This window comes from Enhydra lutris, unplaced genomic scaffold (genome assembly GCF_002288905.1).
Source record: "Enhydra lutris kenyoni isolate GAN:26980312 unplaced genomic scaffold, ASM228890v2 scaffoldscaffold21, whole genome shotgun sequence".
Lineage (NCBI taxonomy): Eukaryota > Metazoa > Chordata > Mammalia > Carnivora > Mustelidae > Enhydra > Enhydra lutris.
Window position 1 is genome coordinate 6,748,593 of NW_019154105.1, and position 22,660 is coordinate 6,771,252.

The 22,660-nt window shown below is 39.8% G+C and overlaps 1 protein-coding gene across 3 annotated transcripts in view; it reads left to right on the forward strand.

Annotated features, from left to right (window-relative positions):
- The window catches only part of LOC111149064 (nucleoporin 54), a 33,343-nt gene that overhangs the window by 7,972 nt on the left and 2,711 nt on the right, over positions 1-22,660 (forward strand). For all 3 annotated transcript variants that reach the window (XM_022505969.1, XM_022505968.1, XM_022505970.1), the window contains 8 exons: positions 1,165-1,391; positions 3,696-3,883; positions 5,457-5,653; positions 6,974-7,028; positions 7,471-7,564; positions 20,110-20,217; positions 21,771-21,890; positions 22,379-22,489. In XM_022505969.1, the coding sequence (XP_022361677.1) occupies positions 1,165-1,391; positions 3,696-3,883; positions 5,457-5,653; positions 6,974-7,028; positions 7,471-7,564; positions 20,110-20,217; positions 21,771-21,890; positions 22,379-22,489 (1,100 nt within the window). The remainder of the gene's footprint in view (positions 1-1,164; positions 1,392-3,695; positions 3,884-5,456; positions 5,654-6,973; positions 7,029-7,470; positions 7,565-20,109; positions 20,218-21,770; positions 21,891-22,378; positions 22,490-22,660) is intronic.

Consider the following 22,660-nt stretch of genomic DNA (forward strand, 5'->3'; position numbering starts at 1 on the left):
GTGACAAGAGACCCTCTCTAGCCCTGTAGCAGCCCCAGTGACCCTGTGGTACTTAGAACCTGTCAACCTGAAAGAATACTTAAATAGCGGCTCATATAGCGGCCCTTAACTCAGAGCATTTTGGTATTCATGGTTTTTCTGTTCTCTCTGTACCATTTGTATTACTAAGAACTTTAAGTCACTTTACTTTTTAACTTTACATATTTATTTTAAAAGGAAGATTTGTACTCCTGCTATAAATGGAAAACCAGTATCATTTGCCATAAAGACAGGATAACTGAAATCCGAGTACACAGAAAATGTCATAGTGCTGGTAGATTCCAGCTAATACTTTTGCCTCAAGCTCTGAGCCTTGTTCTTTCCCTTGGTAAAATGTGGAATAAGACAGGTGCGAGTCGTTAAGGGTGGACTAGCGCCAAGCTGAGACTTCTAAAATTCATCATCAGATCATGAAAAGAGAACTGTTGGGCATGTGCATTAGCAATAAAGGCTTAAAAACCCATTCTGCAGCTTCACACACTTTACACATATCCGTATGTGCTTTTTTTGATGTGGGTCTGATATGAACCCAGCTGATGTACTGGTAGTGGAATTGCTTGTATTAAGAAGATAATCATTATAAGGATTGTCCTAGTATATTAGTTTTCTAGTGTTGCCATAACCAAGTATCACAGACTTAGTGTATGTATTAAGACAATACAGATTTATTATCTTACAGTTCTGGAGATCAGAAATTCCGAAATGGGTTTCCCTGGGTTGACATCAGGATGTTGGCAGGGCTGTTACTTCTTGAGGCTCTAAGGGAGAATCCGTTCCCTGGCCTTACCCAGCTTTTAGGCTCTCTTCGCATTTTCTGGCTTGTAGCCCCTTCCTTCATCGTCACGTTTCACTTTGACCTCCCTCTTCCCTCTTCAGGACCTTTATGATCGTGTTGAGCCCACTAAGTGCTAATCCAGGATAGTCTGAACTCAGTCTCCTAATTTCATCATATCTACAGAGTTTCTTCTGCTGTGTAAAGTAACATATTTACAGGTTCCGGGGTTTAGGATGTGGACATTGGGGGGAAGGGGCATTATTCTGCCTACTATACCTAGGGTCTGAATTGATTGATTGGTTTTTTTGTTGTTTTTTTTTTTAAATACTAATTATGGGGTACATTTCTAGCATTAGGTGGTCTCTTCAGTCAGCCCACACAAGCTCCTACACAGTCCAACCAACTGATAAATACTGCAAGTGCTCTTTCTGCTCCAACGCTATTAGGAGATGAGAGGGATGCTATTTTAGCAAAATGGAATCAACTGCAGGCCTTTTGGGGAACAGGAAAAGGATATTTCAACAATAACATTCCACCAGTGGAGTTCACACAAGAAAATCCCTTTTGCCGATTTAAGGTATTAGTATTTCTTTTGATCCTCACTTGAAGAGTGTGTGTAAGAGAGAATGTGATATTTGGATTAAAATAATATGAAGAAAACAGTTGCTTTGTCTTTAGTACTTTTTGAATACGGTACAATTACACTTTTGTTTTAAGGATACAGAAGTTATTAAGGTGAAGTGCTTTCTTACGTACATGGGATTGAAGGTGACCAGAGTATGAATGAAGGGGAAGGGATGATCAGAATGTAATTTAAAATTGAGGAAAACATGTTAGAAGCAGGGTGGTCTGCTTGGCATCGTGAAGTAGAGACCCAAAACTAGAATTTAGTGAGAATCATCTAACATTCTCCAGGAATGTGTACTCTAACCAGCAGAGTACTGGCTAGACAGGTTGTATGTTCTATTTGGCAGGGATCATTCTGTTGTCACAATTATAGCTGGATGCTAAAGCCATTAAAACAGTATAATCTTTTCCTTCTGATTCCATGCCTACCCGACAACCTTCTCCTTTGAATTCGACTTCTCAGAGATTGTTTCGTCAGCCAGTGAGAGTATTTAGGTCAACTTGATGGCATCTTTTTCATAAATAATGTATTGCAATCCAGTTTGTACTCCAGCCAGTTTTTTAGAAAGACGCGTTTACAGGTTTTTGTAGAGAGCGCGCGTGTGTGTGGGGTAAGGGGTAGACAGAGAGAGAGAGAATCCCAAGGAGATTTCAAGAGAATCTGAATCTTGAATTCTTCAAGAGAATCCCAAGCAGATTCAGAGGACTGTGGAGCCTGACTGGGGCTTGATCCCATGACCCTAAGATCCTGACCTGAGCCTAAACCAAGAGTCAGGCGCTTAATCGACTAAGCCACCTGGGCACCCCAGCCACTTTTCAGTGGCACAAAAAGAAAACAAAACCAAACCAGTTTTTATTGCCTGTGTCTGTCTCTAATCAGTACATATGTAAGCCTATGTGTGGGGCTGGGAGGCTGAGGGTCGGACCCTTCTCAACGTGGTTGAACGACAGAAAGTGACCAGCTTCTCTTACTAAAACATCTGTTATCACTCTAACAAAAGGAATTTTTAAGTGTATATAGTTGGAATTTTAATACTTTTGTGTAGTGACTAAGAGCTATATAGTGGACATAGATTGGATATAACTTTTTTTTAAGTTGATATATAACGTACATATGGTAAAATGAGAACTAGCCTAGAATGAATTTAAATTCTTTTTTTAGAAGTTGGATTATGCGGGTCTTGGGTAGCTCAGTTAGTTAAGTATCTGCCTCTTGATTTTGGCTCAGTTCATGGTCTTAGAGTCACGGGATATAGCCCTGCAGAGGGCTCTTCACGCAGCAGGGAGTCTGCTGGAGAGTCTCTCTGTCCCTCTCTCCTTACCCCTCCCCCACAAATCTTTTTTAAAAAGTTGCATTATAAGTGGTGACAAAAGAAAAGGCTGCTATCTAAAAGGGTAATTCCTTAGGTATAATTTATCATATTTTGTATGTTAAAAAGTAAAAATTTATCATATTTTGTATGTTAAAAAGTAATGCTAGAAATGTACCCCATAATATAGTTTTGTATTACATGAACCCATAAAACGACGTAGATATTCTTTATAGTGTTTTATGTTTGACGGTGTTATTCTACTTTAAAAGTATTTATATTTAGAAAAAACTACAGTAATCATATCTTCGCTATCTCTAAAACTTAGTTTAGGATTCCGTAAGTCAATATAGTAAAATAAATTAGGTCTTGGGTCCATGACTTTTGTGGTCCTTTTTTTTTTTTTTTTTTTTTTTTAAGATTTTATTTATTTATTTCACAGAGAGAGATCACAAGTAGGCAGAGAGAGAGAGATAGAGGAGGAAGCAGGGTCTCCGCTGAGCAGAGAGCCCAATGCGGGACTCGATCCTAGGACCCTGAGATCATGACCTGAGCTGAAGGCAGAGGCTTAACCCACTGAGCCACCCAGGCGCCCCATTTTGTGGTCCTTTTTATAATGACATGCAGAATTGTTTCCTCAGAGTTCAGAAACACCCAACAGTAATGACTATCAAACTTTTTTGGAAGGGAAGGCTATTTGGTTACTCTATTGAAGAGGAAATTCTAATTTCACTCTAAGTTTATATTATTCTTGGGTAAAATAGTTTCTCTTTATCCTTGTGTGATGACCTAGGGCACAGAGTGGTGGCAAGAATAATTATTTCCTTCATTAGCAGGCATTAAACCATTTTCCCTTTTTTAGCAGATACTTAATGTATTAATATTAAACATCTGATGTAAAATCTGTTCGTAGTTTTGATATTGTTTGTTTTGTCATTCTACAGGCAGTAGGATATAGTTGTATGCCCAATAATAAAGATGAAGATGGGCTGGTGGTTTTAGTTTTCAACAAAAAAGAAACAGATATTCGAAGCCAACAACAGCAGTTGGTAGAATCATTGCATAAAGTTTTGGGAGGAAACCAGACCCTTACTGTAAATGTAGAGGGTATTAAAACATTGCCAGATGATCAGTAAGTATACATTAAATGTACTACTTATTTCTGTGCGCCTTGGTCCAAAGAGAGTGAGCCAACAGCGTTTTTGTTGATAAAGCACAAATTAAATCTTTGAGCAGAATATTATTACTCAGCTAGTTATTATTCAGTATTTATAACAACATTTGTTTAAAAGCTTTTTTGCTTAATCTTGGGAGTTACTTTTTTATTTTAAGATTTTATTTACTTATTAGAGAGATAGAGACCACAAGTAGGCAGAGCAGCAGGCAGAGGAAGAGGGAGAAGCAGGAGGTAGCCTGATGTGGGGCTCGATCCCAAGACTCTGGGACCATGACCTGAGCCGAAGGCAGCCGCTTAACCAACTGAGCCACCCAGGTGCCCCGGGAGTTACTTTTATTTTATATATATTTATGTATCTATCTGTCTATCAGAGGTGGGAGGAGCAGGGTGGGGTGGGTGGGGAGAATCTTGTAGGCTTTACACCCAGTGCAGAGGCCAAGTGATCTCACAACCCTGAGATCATGACCTGAACTGAAATCAGGAGTTGGACATTTAAACCAACTGAGCCACCCAGGTGTCCCTTAATCTTGGAGTTCTTAACTTACCGGATACTAATGATTCCTTAGATTTTTCGTTCAGAAACAGGAAGAAACGTTAATCATGGCTGTGTGTGCAAATCAAAGGCCACAAAGATGTTATTAGAAAGTTTTTTTTTTTTTTTTTTTTTTAAGATTTTTTTTATTTATTTGACAGAGAGAAATCACAAGTAGGCAGAGAGGCATGCAGAGAGAGAGGAGGAAGCAGGCTCCCCACTGAGCAGAAAGCCCGATGTGGGGCTCGAACCCAGGACCTGGGATCATGACCTGAGCCGAAGGCAGCGGCTTAACCCACTGAGCCACCCAGGCACCCCTTATTAGAAAGTTTTAACTGATAACTGTGCATACTCATTCATGGAGAAATATGACTCATTTACTTCTTATGTCTTCTGTATAATTTTCATACTTAGTGGTAAAAACATTTACTTTGGGATATGTTGGGTTAGAAGAATTATTATTTTTTAAAAAAGATTTTATTTATTTATTTGACAAAAATCACAAGTAGGCAGGCAGGCAGAGAGAGAGGGGGACGCAGGCTCCCTGCTGAGCAGAGAGCTCAATGCGGGGCTTGATCCCAGAACCCTGAGATCATGACCTGAGCTTAAGGCAGAGGCTTAACCCACTGGGCCACCCAGGCGCCCCTAGAAGAATTAGTGAAATATATAATACCTGAGATCAGATAACTTCAACATAATCTCCAAAGTACTTCCCAATTCTGGAAAAGATAGTAACATTTACATAGGACTTTGCAGTGAAGCAAACCTTTTATAAGTATCCTATGTCTCATTTTAACTATCATTTAAGTTGATATACAAGTGAACATAACATTAAGTAAGGGTTCCTTATTTTCCAAGATTTAAGAAAATACTATTTTCTCTTCTAAAACGTTTTCTGAATTCAGCTAGCACCTTTTGAAAATCACAAGCTACATTGATACTGAGTTGTAGCTATGAGTTTTGTGCTGTTTCGTAACTTGGTTATTTGTCTCCCAGGACAGAAGTTGTCATTTATGTTGTTGAACGTTCTCCGAATGGTACTTCAAGAAGAGTTCCAGCTACAACACTGTATGCCCATTTTGAACAAACGAATATAAAAACACAGTTGCAGCAACTTGGAGTAACCCTTTCTATGACTAGAACTGAACTTTCTCCTGCGCAAATCAAACAACTCTTACAGAATCCTCCTGCTGGTACGTTTGTAGTCACAGATTTGAGGAAATGAAAGATTTAGAGATAAAAATGCTTCCTCTATTTTGGTAGGTATTAGTTGGTTATTAATAAAACCAGTGTCTATCATGTCTTCTAATTCGGGACAAAGTTTTAAATGTTTTCATTGTATTAATTCATTTAGCTTTTATATTTTATAGTTAATATGCTTGTTAGAAATGTTGGGAAATGACAAACTAAAGAGAAAAAATCCATAATCCAGCTACCCCTAGGTAATTTACTTTTAATATTTTTATTTTCTTCTAACTTGTGCTGAGAATTCGAGTAAAACCTAAGTAAGTGTTCTCACCAAAAAATATGATGTAGACGGCATAACTAGATTGACTGAATTACAGATTCAGTTAATCTCCTTCCCACAGAAATAGCTACTACTAATAATTTATTAGTCCTTTACCTGTGATTTTAATATAGCATATGTACATGTAAATCCTTTAAAAAAAAAAAAAAGGATTCTGCACTGTACATCTACTGCGACTTGCCTTTTCAGTTGTAGTATTTCGTAGCCCTTCCGATCCCATACCAGTACACACTGGTAAATATTCTTTTTGAAAATCTACATGGAATACCATGGATGTACCTTACATCACTTCATTTCTATGTCATTTCCACCTTTTCATCATTATAAACTATGCAACAATTAAACAGCCTTGTAAATTCTTTTAGAATAGCTCTCTGGTAATGAAATTTGAGTCGAGATTATGTATATTTTATGTATTGTTAGATACTGCCAGGTTGCTCTCCAAAGAAAGTCGTATACACACTGTGACAGGAATGTGTTCTTTTTCTTGTATTTTTCTTTTTAAATATTTTCTCATTTTGCTCTATTTTTGCCAGCAATGAGATTATCACTCTTTTTTAATTTTGCCATTCTGATTGCAAAAATCACTTACTTTCATTAGCATTTCCTGATTTCTAATCATTTGAGCATCTTTAAATATGTTTATTACCTGTGGTTCTATCTTTTGTGAATTAACATTTCATGTCCTTTGCCCATTTTCTATTAGATATTTTTGTTTTCCTTTCTGATTTATAGGAGCTTTTTCTGTTTTTCTGAAGGTTAATCTATTATCCTATAGGTTGTAGATACTTCCTTTCAGTCTACAATTTCTTTCAAAGCTGTATCCTAACAAAAATTTTCATTTTTGTAATTGTCATTGAATAATCATTTTTCATTACAGCTTCTGGATTTTTAAAAAATCTTATTTTAGGAAGGCCTTTCCCATACAAATACTATAAAAACAGAGAATAGTTTCTTTCAGAAAAAGTATTTCTCCTTTTTGTAGGTGTTGATCCTATTATCTGGGAACAAGCCAAGGTGGACAACCCTGATTCAGAAAAGTGAGTACACCTTCATCATATTTCCATATAAGGACTAATATTTGCTGAAGAATGTTGACGCCTGGCTGGTTCAGTTGGTAGAGCAAGGAACTCGTGGTCTCGGGATTGTAAATTCAAGTCCCACGTTGGGCTGGGAGCCTACTTGTTGACTGACAAAGCTGTACAGTATGGTGAAAACCTTGAAATCTGAGTATCATTCCCCTAATTTTGCCTTTAAAAGTATAAATTTTGACTGAACTTTATTTCTTTATTCGTAAAATAAGAAGGTTGAAAAAAATCTGTGATTTAACATTGTTGATTTCATAGTCATTGATCTGTCTTTGAACCCTAGAAATTTATTGTGAAATTACATGAATGTTATTACAAAAACTCTAATTTCTGGTACTTTGTAATAATAGTAAAAGGCTTAAGATCTGATAATTGACCACTTGGATTTCTTCAGGTTAATTCCTGTACCCATGGTGGGTTTCAAAGAACTTCTTCGAAGACTGAAGGTTCAAGACCAGATGACTAAGCAGCATCAGACCAGATTAGATGTAAGCATTTAGCTTCATTCTCTGCCTCTGGCAATAGTAAAAGAGATTATAGACACTTTTTACTGTGTGGATTACTATTATGTCTTAGAGTTAAATAATATGGAGTATGCTGTAAAATTAACAATTATAATTTTGTGCAGTTGCTTAGTAGAGAGCCTCCAAAATCATGTAAATCTGATTTGGTATATTTTAACAAAGAATTTAGAATTGTTGGCTTACCATTGCTATTAGGCTGTTATATCCTTTTGCAGCCAGGGAATGCATATTATTATTATTTTTGGGTGGGAGGGGACTTTTTAAATTTAAATTCAATTAGTTAACATATATTATTAGTTTCAGAGGTAGAGTTCAGCGATTCATCAGTTGCGTGTAACATCACGTGCCCTTCTTAATGCTCATCACCCAGTTACCCCATCCCCCCATGCACCACCCCTCCAGAAACAGTTTGTTCCCTGTAGTTAAGAGTCTCTTATGGTTTGTCTCCCTCTCTGTTTTCATCTTACTTTATTTTTCCTGGGTTTGTTTCTTTCACTAACCAGAATCATGCTGTATATATTGTCCTTTGATGTGCTTGTTGGAGATGTTCTTAGCCTATGACACTCCTTTTATCCCGTATATATTCAACAGACTTAGTGTCACTATTTGGGTTGCTTCATTCTGTTGCTAAAATTTTGCCCACTTTCGTGCACAGACTTGAGCACAGGGGCTGGAATTTGAGGAGAACAGTGTCAGTTTGAGTCCCTGGCAGTCTGAGGTGAAGGCATGTTAACTTGGCATTGAGCAGGCGGCAGGCTGTGCATGCTGACTTAGGCAGGAGGGCAGCTGGACTATGGATTTGGGGCTCACAGGCCAATGGCATCCATGTGTGATGGAGATGTGGATGGTTTGCCGTTAACTTTTGTTTTTCTGGGAAACTCTGTCTCTCTTTCTATTCTGTATGAAAGCCTTGCTGGATAGAGAGTTCTTGGCTCCAGATTTTTTCCTTTTAGCACTTGGAATTTATCATGCTGCTCTCTTATGGCCTGCAAAGTTTCTGCTGAAAAACCCACTGATAGCCATATGGGGTTTCCCTTGTATGTAACTGCTTTCCTTTCTCTTGCTGCTTTTAAAATTCTCTATTACTACGTTTGGCCATCTTATTTACTTTGTGTCTGGGTGCAGACCTCTTTGTGTTGGTTTTGTGGGGGGCTCTCTGTGCCTCCTGGATCTGGATTTCTCTTTCCTTCCCTAGATTCAGGATTTTTTTCAGCTCTTATTCCTTCAGACAAATCTGCCCCCTTTTCTTGCTCTTCTCCTTCTGGGATCCCTATCATGCAACTGCCATGCTTGATAGTGTTGCTGAGTTCCCTGGGTCTATTCCCATTTTGGGTTTTTTTTTTCCCCCCTCTCATCTGCTCAGCTTGATTACTTTTCATTACTCTGTCTTCCAGGTGGCTGATGTGTTCTTCTGCTTCCTCTTGATGTTTATTCCAGGTTGTCTGTTTTTAACTTCATCTAGTGAGTTCATTATCAGTAATTGGTTCTTTTTTATGTCTCATCTCTTGGTGGAAGGTCTCAGGGAAGTCGTGCACTCTTTTCTCAATTTTAGCACATGTCTTTATGAGCATTACTTTAAACTTGCTATCAGGGGCGCCTGGGTGGCTCAGTGGGTTAAGCTGCTGCCTTTGGCTCAGGTCGTGATCTTGGGGTCCTGGGATCGAGTCCCACATCGGGCTCTCTGCTCGGCAGGAAGCCTGCTTCCCTCTCTCTCTCTGCCTGCCTCTCCGTCTACTTGTGATCTCTCTCTGTCAAATAAATAAATAACATTTAAACTTGCTATCAGATTACTTATCTGCATTTCGTTTAGGTCTCTTGCTCTGATTTTGTTCTACTCTTTGATTTGAGACATATTCCTCTGTCTCCTCATTTTGTCTATTATTGTGTCTGTTTCTATGTTAGGAAAGTCAGCTATGTCTCCTGCACTTGAAGGTAGTGACTTTATGAAGGGGTCCTGCAGTGCAGTGTCTCCACCAGAAAATGGTGCATCAAGTGTGTCTCCTACGTGTTTTGCTACAGGGGTGTCCTAACATGACAAGCTGTGTTTGCCTTTGGTACAGCTTGCAATGGCTCTGTGCCTGTTGTGGGCAGAGTCTGGTGCCTGTGGTGTTGGTGGGCCAGTCCAGGGTTGCCTTGGGCTTGAGTTGAGTCAGAGCAGGTGTTTGCCAGAGATGAAGTAGCACCAAACTGCAGACACTTTCCCTGTGTTGTCCCCTGAGAAGCTTTTGTTGGTGGCTGGGGCCTGCAGTCAGACCAGCTGTCTGCCCTAGCCCACTGCTGGACTCATAGCCAGACTGGTATGTGGTTATCTTCCCCTCTCCCTGGAGCAGGACTCACTCTGGAGTGATGCCAGCCCTTGTCTGGGCACGTGCACACTGCCAGGCTTGTGACACTGTGTGGTGGATCTCCTTCGCCTGGCCTTTTGTCTGTGTTGGGCTGTGGAGTCTGTCCTGCCAGTTTTCAGGTTGCTTTCTGGGTTATTTATGCCGATGTGGGTGTTCTCTAGGGGTGAGCCCTGGGTCCTCCTACTCTGCCATCTTCCCAGCAGCCTCTTGCATATTATTTTCTTAATTAAACACTTATTTATAAGGTCTTACCAAAACAAAGACTAAAGTTGTGATCTTTTTTTTTTTAATTGTGTTAGTCACCATACAATACATCATTAGTTTTTGATACAGTGTTCAAGATTCATTGTTTAAGCATAACACCCAGTGCTCGATGGAATGCGTGCCCTCCTTATTACCTGCTACCACACTCACCCATCCCCCCACCCCCCTCCCCTCTAAAACCCTCAGTTTGTTTCTCGGAGTCCATTCTCTCTTGTGGTTCATCTCCCCCTCCAATTTCCCCCCTTCACTTTTCCTTTCCTTCTAATGTCTTCCATGTTATTCCTTATGTTCCACAAGTGAAACCATATGATAATTGACTCTCTCTGCTTGACTTACTTCATTCAGCATAATCTCCTCCAGTCCTATCCGTGTTGATGACTGCTGAGTAATATTCCATTGTATATATGGACCATATCTTCTTTATCCATTCGTCTGTTGAAGGGCATCTTGGCTTTCCACAATTTGGTGATTGTGGACATTGCTGCTATGAACATTGGGGTACATATAGCCCTTCTTTTCACTACATCTGTATATTTGGGGTAAATATCCAGTAGTGCAATTGCTGGGTCATAGAGTAGCTCTATATTTAATTTTTTGTGGACACTCTACACTGTTTTCCAAAGTGGCTGCACCAGCTTGATTCCCACCAACAGTGTAAGAGGGTTCCCTTTTCTCCACATCCTCTCCAACATTTATTGTTTCTTGCCTTGTTAATTTTTGCCGTTCTAACTGGTGTAAGGTGGTATCTCAATATGGTTTTTAATTGTATTTCCCTGATGGCTAATGATGAAGAACATTTTTTCATGTGTCTGCAAGCCATCTGTATGTCTTCATTGGAGAAGTGTCTGTTCATGTCTTCTGCCCATTTTTTGACTTGATTATCTGTTTTTTGGGTGTTGAGTTTGAGAAGTTCTTGGGTATCAGCCCTTTGTCTGTAATGTCATTTGTGAATATCTTCTCCCATTCCGTGGGTTTTCTCTTTGTTTGTTTGTTTGTTTTTTAAAGATTTTATTTATTTGACAGGCAGAGATCACAAGTAGGCAGAGAGAGAGGAGGAAGCAGGCTCCCCGCGGAGCGGAGAGCCCAATGTGGGGCTCGATCCCAGGACCCTGGGATCATGACCTGAGCTGAAGGCAGAGGCTTAACCCACTGAGCCACCCAGGCGCGCCTCCTCTTTGTTTTATTGACTGTTTCCTTTGCTGTGCAGAAGCTTTTTATCTTGATGAAGTCCCAAAAGTTCATTTTCGCTTGTTTCCTTTGTCTTTGGAGATGTGTCTTTGTAAGAAGTTGCTGTGGCCGATGTCAAAGAGGTTACTGCCTATGTTCCCCTCTAGAATTTTGATGGATTCCTATCTCATATTGAGGTCTTTCATCCATTTTGAGTTTATCTTTGTGTGTGGTGTAAGAGAATAGTTGAGTTTCATTCTTCTACACATAGCTGTCCAGTTTTCCCAGTATCAGTTATTGAAGAAACTTTTTTCCACTGGATATTTTTACCTGCTTTGTCAAAGATTATTTGACCGTAGGGTTGCGGGTCCATATCTGGACTCTACTCAGTTCCACTGGTCTATGTGTCTGTTTTTGTGCCAGTACCATGCTGTCTTGGTGATCATAACTTTGTAATAAAGGTTGAAATCAGGCTAAGTCCTAACTTTGTTTTTCTTTTTCAGCATTTCCTTGGCTATTCGCGGTGTTTTCTGGCTCCATACAAATTTAGGATTGTTTGTTCTGGCACTTTGAAAAATGCCAGTGGTATTTGGGCTGGGATGGCATTGCACGTATAGGTGGCTCTGGGCAGTGCAGACATTTAACAATGTTTATTCTTCCATGAGCATGGACTGTCTTCCCATCTCTTTTTGTCTTCTTCAGTTTCTTTCATGAATGTTCTGCAGTTCCTCGAGTATAGATCCTTTACCTCTTCAGTTAGGTTTTTGGTGCTGTTGTAACCAGAATCAATTCTCTAATTTCCCTTTCTACAGTTTCATTGTTAGTGTATAAGCAGCTGATTTCTGTCCCTTGATTTTTATACCCTGCCACGTTACTGAATTGCTGTGTGAGTTCTAGTAATTTGGGGGTGGAGACTTATGGGTTTTCCACATAAAGTGTCATGTCATCTGCAAAGAGAGAGAGTTTGACTTACCTTTTGTTTCTTTTTGTTGTCTGATTGCTGTTGCTAGGACTTCCAGTACTGTGTTGAACAAGAGTGGCGAGAGTGGGTATCCTTGTCGTGTTCCTGATCTCACTGGAAAGACTGTCAGCTTTTCCCCATTGATAATGACATTCACTGTCGGTTTTTCATAAATGAATTTGGTGAAGTTGAAGAATGTTCCCTATACCCTGAAGAGTTTTAATCAGGAAAAGATGCTGTACTTTGTCACATGCCTTTTCTGCATCAGTTGAGAGGACCATGTGGTTCTTCTCTCTTCTCTTAGTGATTTGTTCTGTCACCTTGATTGATTTGCGAATGTTGAACTAACCTTGCATCCCAGGGATAAATCCTACCTGGTCATGGTGGATAATCATTTTAATGTACTGTTGGATCCTATTAGCTAGGATCTTGTTGAGAATCTTGCCATCCGTATTCCTCAGGGATCTTGGTCTGAAATTCTTTTTGATGAGGTCTCTGCCTGGTTTGGAGATCAAGGTAATGCTGGCTTCATAGAAAGAGTTTGGAAGTTTTCCTTCTCTTTCTATTTTTTGAAACCGCTACAGGAGAATAGGTACTCTCCTTTCAATGTTCGGTAGAATTCCCCAGGCAATCCATCAGGTCCTGGGTTCTTGTTTTTTGGGAGGTTTTTGATCACTGCTTCAGTCTCATTACTAGATATTGGTCTATTCAGGTTGTCCGTTTCTTCTGTTTCAGTTTTGGAAGTTTATAGGTTTCCAGGAATGTATCCATTTCTTCTAGGTTGCTTAACTTATTAGCATATAACTGTTGATAATTGCTGATGATTGTTTCTATTTCCTTGGTGTTAGTCATGATCTCTCCCCTTTCATTCATAATTTTATTGGTTTGGGTCCTTTCTCTCTTCTTTTGGATTAGTCTGGCCAGTGGTTTATCAATCTTATTCTTTCAGAAAACCAGATTCTAGTTGTGTTGATGTGTTCTACTATATCTATGGTTTCTAATTCATTGATCTCTGCTTTAATCTTTATTATTTCCCTTCTTGTGCGTGGGGTAGGCTTAATTTGTTGTTGATTCTCCAGTTCTTTAAGGTGTAAAGAGAGTTTGTGTATTCGGGATTTTTCTTTTTTCTTTTTCTTTCTTTCTTTTTTTTTTTTTTTTGAGTGAGCCTTGGATGGCTATGTATTTCCCCCCTTAGGACCACCTTTGCCACATCCCATAGGTTTTGGACCAATGTGTCCTCATTCCCATTGGTTTCCATGCATTGTTTAAGTTCTTCTTTGATTTCCTGGTTAAGCCACACATTCTTGAGCAGGATAGTCTTTAGCTTCTAAGTTTTTGAATTTCTTGCAAACTTTTTCTTGAGATTAAGTTCCAGTTTCAAAGCATTGTGGTCTGAGAATATGCAGGGAATAATCTCAGTCTTTTGGTGTCGGTTGAGACCTGATTTGTGACCCAGTATGTGGTCTATTCTGGAGAAAGTTCTATGTGTGCTCGAGAAAAATGAGTATTCTGTTGTTTTAGGGTGGAATATTAATATTCTCTATATATATGAGGTCCATCTGATCCAATGTGTCCTTCAAAGCTCGTTTCTTTGTTGATTTTTCTGCTTACATGGTCTGTCTATTGCTGAGAGTAGCGTGTTAAGATCCCCTACATTTAACGTCTTCTTATCAGTATGTCTTTTTACTTAACAGTTGGCTTATGTAATTGGCCGCTCCCATGTTGGGGCATAAATAATTACAGTTGTTAGATCTTGGTGGATCTTGGTGGATTTAAGAATGATGTGTCCTTCTGTATCTTTGTTTACAGTCTTTAGCTTAAAATCTAACTTGTCTGATATGAGGATTGCTACCCCAGCTTTCTTTTCAGGCCCGTTGGCATGAAAGATGCTTCTCCACCCCTTCACTTTAGTCTGGATGTATGCTTAGGTCCAGAATGCTTCTCTTGTAGACAGCATATGGACGGGTCCTGTTTCATTATCCGCAACCTGTGCCGTTTTATGGGCCCATTTAGGCCATTCATGTTGGGAATGATTATTGAAAGATATGTTTTATTGTCATCCTGGATCTTGTTTCTATAGATTGTCTCTGTGAATTTCTGTTCTATATCACTCTTGGGGTCTTTGTTCTTTTATAGACCCCCCCGCCTTAGTATTTCTGGTAGTGCCGGCTTGGTGGTCACATAATCTTTTGGTCTTTGCTGGTCTTGGAAGCTCTTTCTCTCTCCTTCCATCCTGAACGTCAGCCTTGCCGGATAAAGTATTCTAGGCTGCATGTTCTTCTCATGTAGTGTACTGAGTATGTCTTGCCGGCCCTTTCTGACTTGCCAGGTCTCTGTGGACAGGTCTGATGTAATTCTGATGTTCCTTCCACTGTACATAAAGAATCTCTTCCCCTAGCTGCCCTTAGACAATTTCTCTAAATTTATGATTCACGAACTTCATGATCACATGTCTGGAGGTCTTTCTGTCCTGTTGATCTTGGGGGTGTCTTCTCTGCCTCTAGGCCAGGAGCAACGCCTGGTGTGTTGTTTTTCAGTCAGTCTTGCTTGGGCGGAGTTGCCCTGCCCATCAAGGGGCCGGGCTCTGTGGAAACCGGTTTTTCAGGCTTTTGCTCTCTGGGGGTTTTTGTTCTCTGGCAGTTTTTCTGCCTTTTCAGAGGGTGAGAGCAAAGTAAAAACTGTCTGCACCCAGACCTCCACCTCAGAGAGAAGCCACAGTGTGCTCCTCTCTGAATGGTCCAGAACACAGATGCCCCCTCTCTGCAAACTCCATTCAACACCGCAGCCTCCCACAGGCGGCGCACACCCCCAGCCACCGTCTCATCGGTCGCCCGAGGACCCCCTTGTCTCTGTACTCACATGCCACCAAAACCGCGAGCGGTACTGGTCCGGGTGAGCCAGTCCCGGTGGCTGCCAGTTCCCAGGACCGCTGACTCAAGCCCATGCCAAATGCACTCAGCCCTGGCAATGGTGGAGGCAGCGGAGGTGGCTGTGATGGTCGTGGCAGCCGCCAACCCCAGGGACCATCGACTGGAGCCTGGGCCAGCTGGCTCCAGTGCGGGCAGACGCGGCTGCGGCTGTCCTGTGACCTTGGGCTTCTGTCTGTGTGTGCGGCTGCCCCGTCTCAACAGTTGTCCCTGAAATCCCTGACATTCTGTGTGAGCGTTGTTATCAGGCCCTTCCCACTTGCGGCCACCAGTCTCCCAAGTTATTGCTGGTCCCCAAGCGCGGGCATTTCCACACTGGGGTCTTACTTCCCAGTGGCTCGCTTCTCTGGCGGCTCCCTCCCGCTTCTGTGTACCCTCCGGTAGCTGTCTGCGCACTTCCAGCTGCTCTGTTGCTCTCGCCGATAGTCCTCTGGCCTGTAGAGATCCGGAAGTGTGTGATCTTCGTGTCAGGCTGATGTCAAGGTGTTCCGAGTGCGCTGGTAGGTACCTAGCTCCGTTCGGGGAACCGGTTGAAATAGGGTCTCCTGCTCCTATGCCATCTGGCCTCTCCTCCCAGTTGTGATTCTTTTGGTTGGCAGAGAATGGTAGATTAATGAAGCACTTGAATTACTGAGTGCTGAAATCTAGCTAATATCTTACTAAGTAGACTTTCTAATCAAATACTTACAGGTTCTTAGCGGTTACCTCCAACTCTCTTATGTGGAGTTCCTGATAACATACTCATTCAGACAGAAGAGTGAAAAGCACACCGCTTTACGAAGCAGCGCATTTCACGGTCAGCTGATAGAGGTTCTCTTGCGGGGGCGCCTGGGGCACAGCAGGTTCAGCCTCTGCCTTCAGCTCAGGTCATGATCTCAGGGTCCTGGGATTGAGCCCTGCATTGGGCTCTCTGCTCAGCAGGGAGCCCGCTTCCCTCTCCGCCTCTGCCTGCTTCTCTGCCTACTTGTGATCTTTCTCTGTGTCAAATAAATAAAATCTTAAAAAAAAAAAAAAAAAGTTCTCTTGCTTACATGGACCCAGTGTCTGCTTTGGTATAATTTACACCCGTTCTCTCTGGCACTGATTTGTAGGTAGTCACTGTGCTTCCTGTGGTAGCCCTACACGTATTTGAACGTTGTGATCATTTCTTCCTTTTTATTATTCTCTTCTCTGGCTATAAACTTAAGCATGGCTTTTTATGTGACATGATTTCCAGAGCCTTCATTATCTTTGGGCTGGACACATTGGGTTTATCAGCATCATTTTTTAAATGAGTTGCCACGGTACTATAAATTGGCATGACCACAGTCCTTCAAAGGAAGACCAAAGAAGCTGGTCCCTCTGGTTTTTCGTCTTAGTAGAGGTTTGTCAATTTTGTTGATCTCATCAGAGAACCAAGTTTTTGGTTTCATTAATTTTTCTCTAGTATTCTCTTTTATTATTTCATTTCTCTTTTTAACCATTTTCTTCTGCTTGCTTTGGGTTTATTTTTCTCTTTTTCTGGTTCCTTTAGATAGCAGTTTAGGTTATTAATTTGAGACTTTTTTCCTAGTGTAGCATTTAATGCTAATAATTTCCTTCTCAGCACTGCTTTAAATCCCACAAAATCTGATAATGTCATATTTTCATCTCTGATACATTAAAAATATTTCCTAATTTCACTTGAGAGTGCTATGTTAGTTTTTTTGACTAATAGATTGTTTCATTTCCACATGTTTGGAGATTTTCCTTTTACTTTTGTTGATTTCTAGTCTAGTTCTTTTATGGTCAGAGAACTTTGTATGATTTCAGTTGTTTTAAGGTTTTTAACCCACATCCCTTTGAAAAGAATGTAGATAATGATGTTCTTGGCTGGAGTTTTCTATTAGTGAGAACTGGTTGGTAGATTGTTCCAGGTCTTGATTTTTGTTGGTTTTTCTGTTTACTAGTTCTATTTTGAGAGAATTGCGAGTCTCCAGCTACCGTTGTGGATTTCTGTTTTTCTTCTTTCAATTCTGTCAGTTTTTGCTTCATGTATTCTGACAATATGCTGTTTCCTCTTTTCTGCCTTCATTTGGGTTTTTTGGACACTTTTTAGCATCTGTTTTAATTTACTGTCCTTTCAACAGTTTCGTTTTGATGGCCGGAGGGCATCTCTCAGCAGGTGTCGGGGTGGTGTTTCGTCCCCAGGGCACATTTGGCACCGTCTAGGGACTTGTTTGGTTGTTAGAGCTGGGAGAGTGCTACAGGTGTCTGTTGAGTAGAGGCAAGGATGCTGATACACATCCTGGTGTGTACGGAACTGTGCCTCTGCAACAGTTGTCTGGCCCAGATTAATGCAGTAGTTCCCCCTGATGCACGGTTTCACTCTCCGTGGTTTCAGTTACTTGCGGTCAACCACGCTCTGGAAGCAGATGGCCCTTCTGACAGTAGCCTAATGCTGTGTCACAATGTCTCTGTCACTCACTTCATCTTACCGGGTAGGCATTTTATCACCTCACATCCTCATAAGAACAGCAGTGAGTACAGCACAATAAGTATTTTGAGAGACCACATTCGTGTAACTTTTACTACAGTATAATTGTCCTAGTTTATTAATTTCTTAATGTGCCTGATTTATAAATGATGTTCTATCATATGTATGTCTGTACGTGTAGGAAAAAACATAGTAAATATATAGGGCTTGGTACTCTCCATGGTTTCAGGCATCCATTGGGGGGTTGTAAAAACATAACCCTCAGGGACGAGGAAGGGCTGCCACAGTACTGGAGTTGAGGAAACCTTCTCAGGTAATACAGTGTATCGCCCGCATCAGTGCTAATATAGGCTTTTCTTGGAGCTGTCAGCATGATGCTCGCTTCTCAGTTTTGGGCTTTGTTGTAACCAGAGTGGGGTATGCCAGAGGTGGGGGCCCGTGGTAACTCACTACCAGGTCAGTGGTACCTCAGATCCATGTCTTCTTCCCCAGGCCTCTTGCCACTCTTTCTTCTCAGAGTCCTCTAATCGTCGCCTGTGCATTCTGTTCAAGTTTTAAAACCATGTTCCATAGGAGAGACAGAGTGCCATATACTTGAGTCCATCTTGTCCAAAATCAAAATTAATTCCTATCTTTTGCTAGTTTCTCTGTTGCATTTAACTTTTCTTTACTGAATTTCAGGAGTTCACCATTACTCTGGATTTTAATCTTTAGTCTGATTCTATTGAGGTATCTCCTACTTTCTCAACTCTTCCAACTCTGCAGTGTCCTGAGTTGAACAGGAAACTTTAGTGCAATAATACTCACTAGTATCTTGCCCTGTTTTCTTGGGAATCTGCTCAAGGAATCATTCTTTACCCCAAGAGCTAAGAGTCTCCTACATTTTTTTTTTCGTAATATTTTAGAGCTTAACCTTCCACATTTGGGTCTTTTGTCATGGGTTTCAAGTTTACACAATAAGTAGTATGAACCCAAGTTTATTTTTCTCAAATGGGTCAGATGTTCCAGTGTCCTCCGTAAAGAACATCCAGTGTTATTTTCCCCCAGTGATTTATCAAAGCATTTAACCAGTCAGGTCACCATATGTAAATATGTAAGTGTGTGTGTGTGATGTATTCTGTTCTTTAATTAGTTTCACTTTTTTTTTTTTTTTTTTTTTTTTACTCTGGCTTTAGTAGTGTATTTCATTGTGTTGTAGAGTGAACCTCTGATTTTTTCTTTGTTTCAGAGTTGTTGCATCTTTATGGATCTTTACTGTTCTATAATAGTCTTGGAATCAGTTTGTCGAAATGCTAGCGTTTTGGTTGGAATTGCATTAAACATGTTGTTTGTAGAGAATTGAATCTTAATAAATTATTCCATCATGAACATGTTACGTTTCTTTACTCACTGAGGTACCGTCCATTGAAACAGTTTTAAGTACTTTCTTTAAAAACCTTGTACATTCTTTCTAGGATTAATTCCTAGATTGTTTTAGTGTTTGTGAATAAATACTGAATGGTAACATTTCTATTTTTTCTTAGTTATTGCTGGTTGAGAAAACCACTATATTCTTTTGTGTCTGGAAGCCGCCACCTTTTCAAAACTGGGGTGGGGGAAGTGCCTAAAATACATAGTATAAAACGTGGCTACCTACTTTTGTTCCTTCAGCATGACCTATCACTGGAAAGTTTCCTTAAAAGGTGACCTGTCCAGGTGTACGTACTAAAATATGTCTTGCACAATCTTCTTACCTCTTTCTTAAAACCTCTTAATATAAGCCAATGACATAGAATGATTGATTATGATAGGAACAGTTATGGATTAATTCAGGTTGGGTAGCTTTAATGAAATCAGATTTAGCTCCCATCTGTAAGGTTAAGACTTCATAAGGCAGAACAGTATGATTTCAAGCCAGGCAAAGAGCAAATCCAAGACACAGAGGCCTAAAAGTGTATTTGGTTGTGTGATTAAGATCTTTCCTTTTCCCTTACGCTTGATCACTCCCTCTTAAGTATTTTGTAACAGCTAAGACTGGACTATACTATACCTTCCAGAGTTAGTGGAAATTTAATGGTCTATTAAGGCCACTCCTGGATGTCACTTTATAGCTGTTAACTTTTTCCATTCATGGGCTGGTTGTTAATATTATTACAAATTCCTTATTTCTGAAGTATATGTTTTATTTTTCTGTAGGCTTTGTCTCATCACTAACTTTCCTAGAGCTCTTAAGAAACCTTTGAATGGTACTTTTTAATTTTCAGATGCACAAAGGGGAAGAAATATAAAGCAGATTTAAAGAGTTTATATTTTGAGAGATGACTGTCTCATTTTAGAATTAGGTTTTGCATATAGATAACCCTGATATTTGTGATGTCTCTACTTACCTTCAAAACTTTTTTAAAAAATAGATCATATCTGAAGATATCAGTGAATTACAGAAGAATCAAACTACAACTATGGCCAAAATTGCACAATATAAGAGGAAACTCATGGACCTTTCCCACAGAACCTTACAGGTAGTACTTCGCAAATTTTTTTTGAACATTTTTAAGACTGTATGTGAGACCGTGCTTAATAGAGAATTTTTTTGGAATAGAGAATAAAACATAGTGAAAGGAAGTAATAGTAATTTGAAAATGAAAGTACTGATCTTTTCTCAGTAAAACTTAGGCAATGGAGGAGAGGTCTCACAGGAGTGGGTGAAGAAAGTAAATATATTCTAAAATTCACATTTTATTGAGAGGGTAGAACCAGTGAAGAAATAAATCATCTTGGTGCAAAGAAAGCCTGTATCAGATCATTAATGTTTTCATAAAAGTAGTAGGAAAAAAAAACACTTGATTTTCAGTGCTAGAAAGGGGAGTATAACCATTAATGAAAAAACAGGATGAAAACAATAGAACTTCAAAATTAACAAAAGGGAATAAAAGCATGAACAACAACAAAAATTGGAATTGTAAACTATCATGAAGAGAGAAACATTACCTACCAGAATCAATGGAATACAGGAAGAACTGTAGGCAGAATAAAATTTATAGCCTTTAAGCCTTCGTTTTAAAATTCAAACGCAAAAATAAGGAACCTAGTACTCACAAAGTTAGTCCATCAAGAGAGGTCAGTAAGAGAGAAACAAAGATGTGAAATGAGTGAAACCAGAAAATTAATCATAGTACATAAAATAAATTGAAAGCTTTATCTTTGAAAAGATCTTTTAAAATAGCTAAATATTTTATGAGTCTGAAGAAGGAAAAGAAGAATTAGCAGTGAGAAAAGAAACATTACTATAGATAACACAGAACAGAATGAGAAGATACTACATGTAATTCATGGCAACAAATTTGGGAGCTAGAGAAAATCGCTAAATTTTGCTGATTGCAATTTTGCTAAAAACTCATCAACAGAGACGCAAACATCTTAAATAGCCTGTAGAAACAATTGAGAAACTTACTAAATATCAACCATGGAAAAATACCAAGGCCAGATAGATTGCTGAACTCTAACCACTAAAGCGCTAATTCCAAAGTTGTAGGAAAAATATATAGACCATCTCCTCATTTTTTAAAATAACTTTGAGATAAAATTCACCAGCCATACAATACACCCTTTTAAAGTATACAGTTTAGTGGGTTTTAGTATATTTAGTCTGTGCAACATTGCCACAATCGATTTTAAAACATGCTTTTAAACCCAGCAGTTTCATTCTTGGGGGTGGGGGGGACCTCTATATAAGCGAATCTAGAGATAGAAAAATATGTATTACAGTATTTATAATATGAAAACTAGAGACAACATATATACCTCTCAATAAGAGGAATAACTAAATAAATTATTGGTCACTAATGCATGAAAAATTATGCAGGCATTAACAACAAATTAGAGGCACGTATCAGTATAGTACTGCAGACCGCCAAGTAAAAACGCGCAAACCTGATTCAAATCTTGCTGTTAAGATTCCCGCTATATTTTGAGTGTATCGTTGAGCTGGTTTCTTTCAGCAACTGACTGCAGTAAAATTACTTGCGTGCCTAAAGAGAACTGTTGGTATTGCTGGTGGCTTTTCTTCACCCAGGTCCTGATCAAACAGGAAATCCAGAGGAAGAGTGGGTACGCCATCCAGGCGGACGAGGAGCAGTTGCGAGTTCAGCTGGACACAATTCAGTGTGAACTGAACGCACCTACCCAGTTTAAGGTAGGCATTTGTGAGCCCATAAAGCTAGAACTTAGTCTTCAAAAAGAGGAATTTTATATACTGGTAATTATTAAAATATTTTGTCATCTTTAGTCAAAACTTCCTTACTAAAGTAGATTCTTAATGTTGGTTTTGGCCTGTGTTAGTGTTAACGTAATCGTGTTAGTAACAGAGGGAGAAAGAGACAACTTACCAGAGTAGTACCATCCTTTTCAGAAAAGAAGATTCTCTTGGGCTGCCTGGGTGACTCAGTCAGTCAAATGTCCACCTCTGGATTTTCCGCTCATGATCTCAGGGTCGTGAGATTGAGCTCCAGGGCAGGCTCCCTGCTGGGGGGGGGTGCGGGGAGTCTCCTTGACATTCTCTCCTCTCCTTCTGCAACCTCCCCCCAACACATGGGCACACACACACTCTCAAATAAAGAGATCTTAAAACCAACAACAAAACCTGTTGTTAGCAGTTGTAATTTGACGTGGTCTTATGTTTAGGGCCGACTAAATGAACTGATGTCCCAAATCAGGATGCAGAATCATTTTGGAGCAGTCAAATCTGAGGAGAGATACTACATAGATGCAGATCTGTTACGAGAAATCAAGCAGGTAAGTGCACCAGCGCCTTTTAGAAAGGGAAGTCACTTCACATCCATTAGGCTTGCTGCTGCCCAAAAGAGAAACAGAAGTGTTGACAAAGATGTGATTAAAATACAATCCTTGCGCATCGCTGGTGGTGATGTAAAATGGTGTGGCTGCTGTGGAAGTTTTTCAAAAATT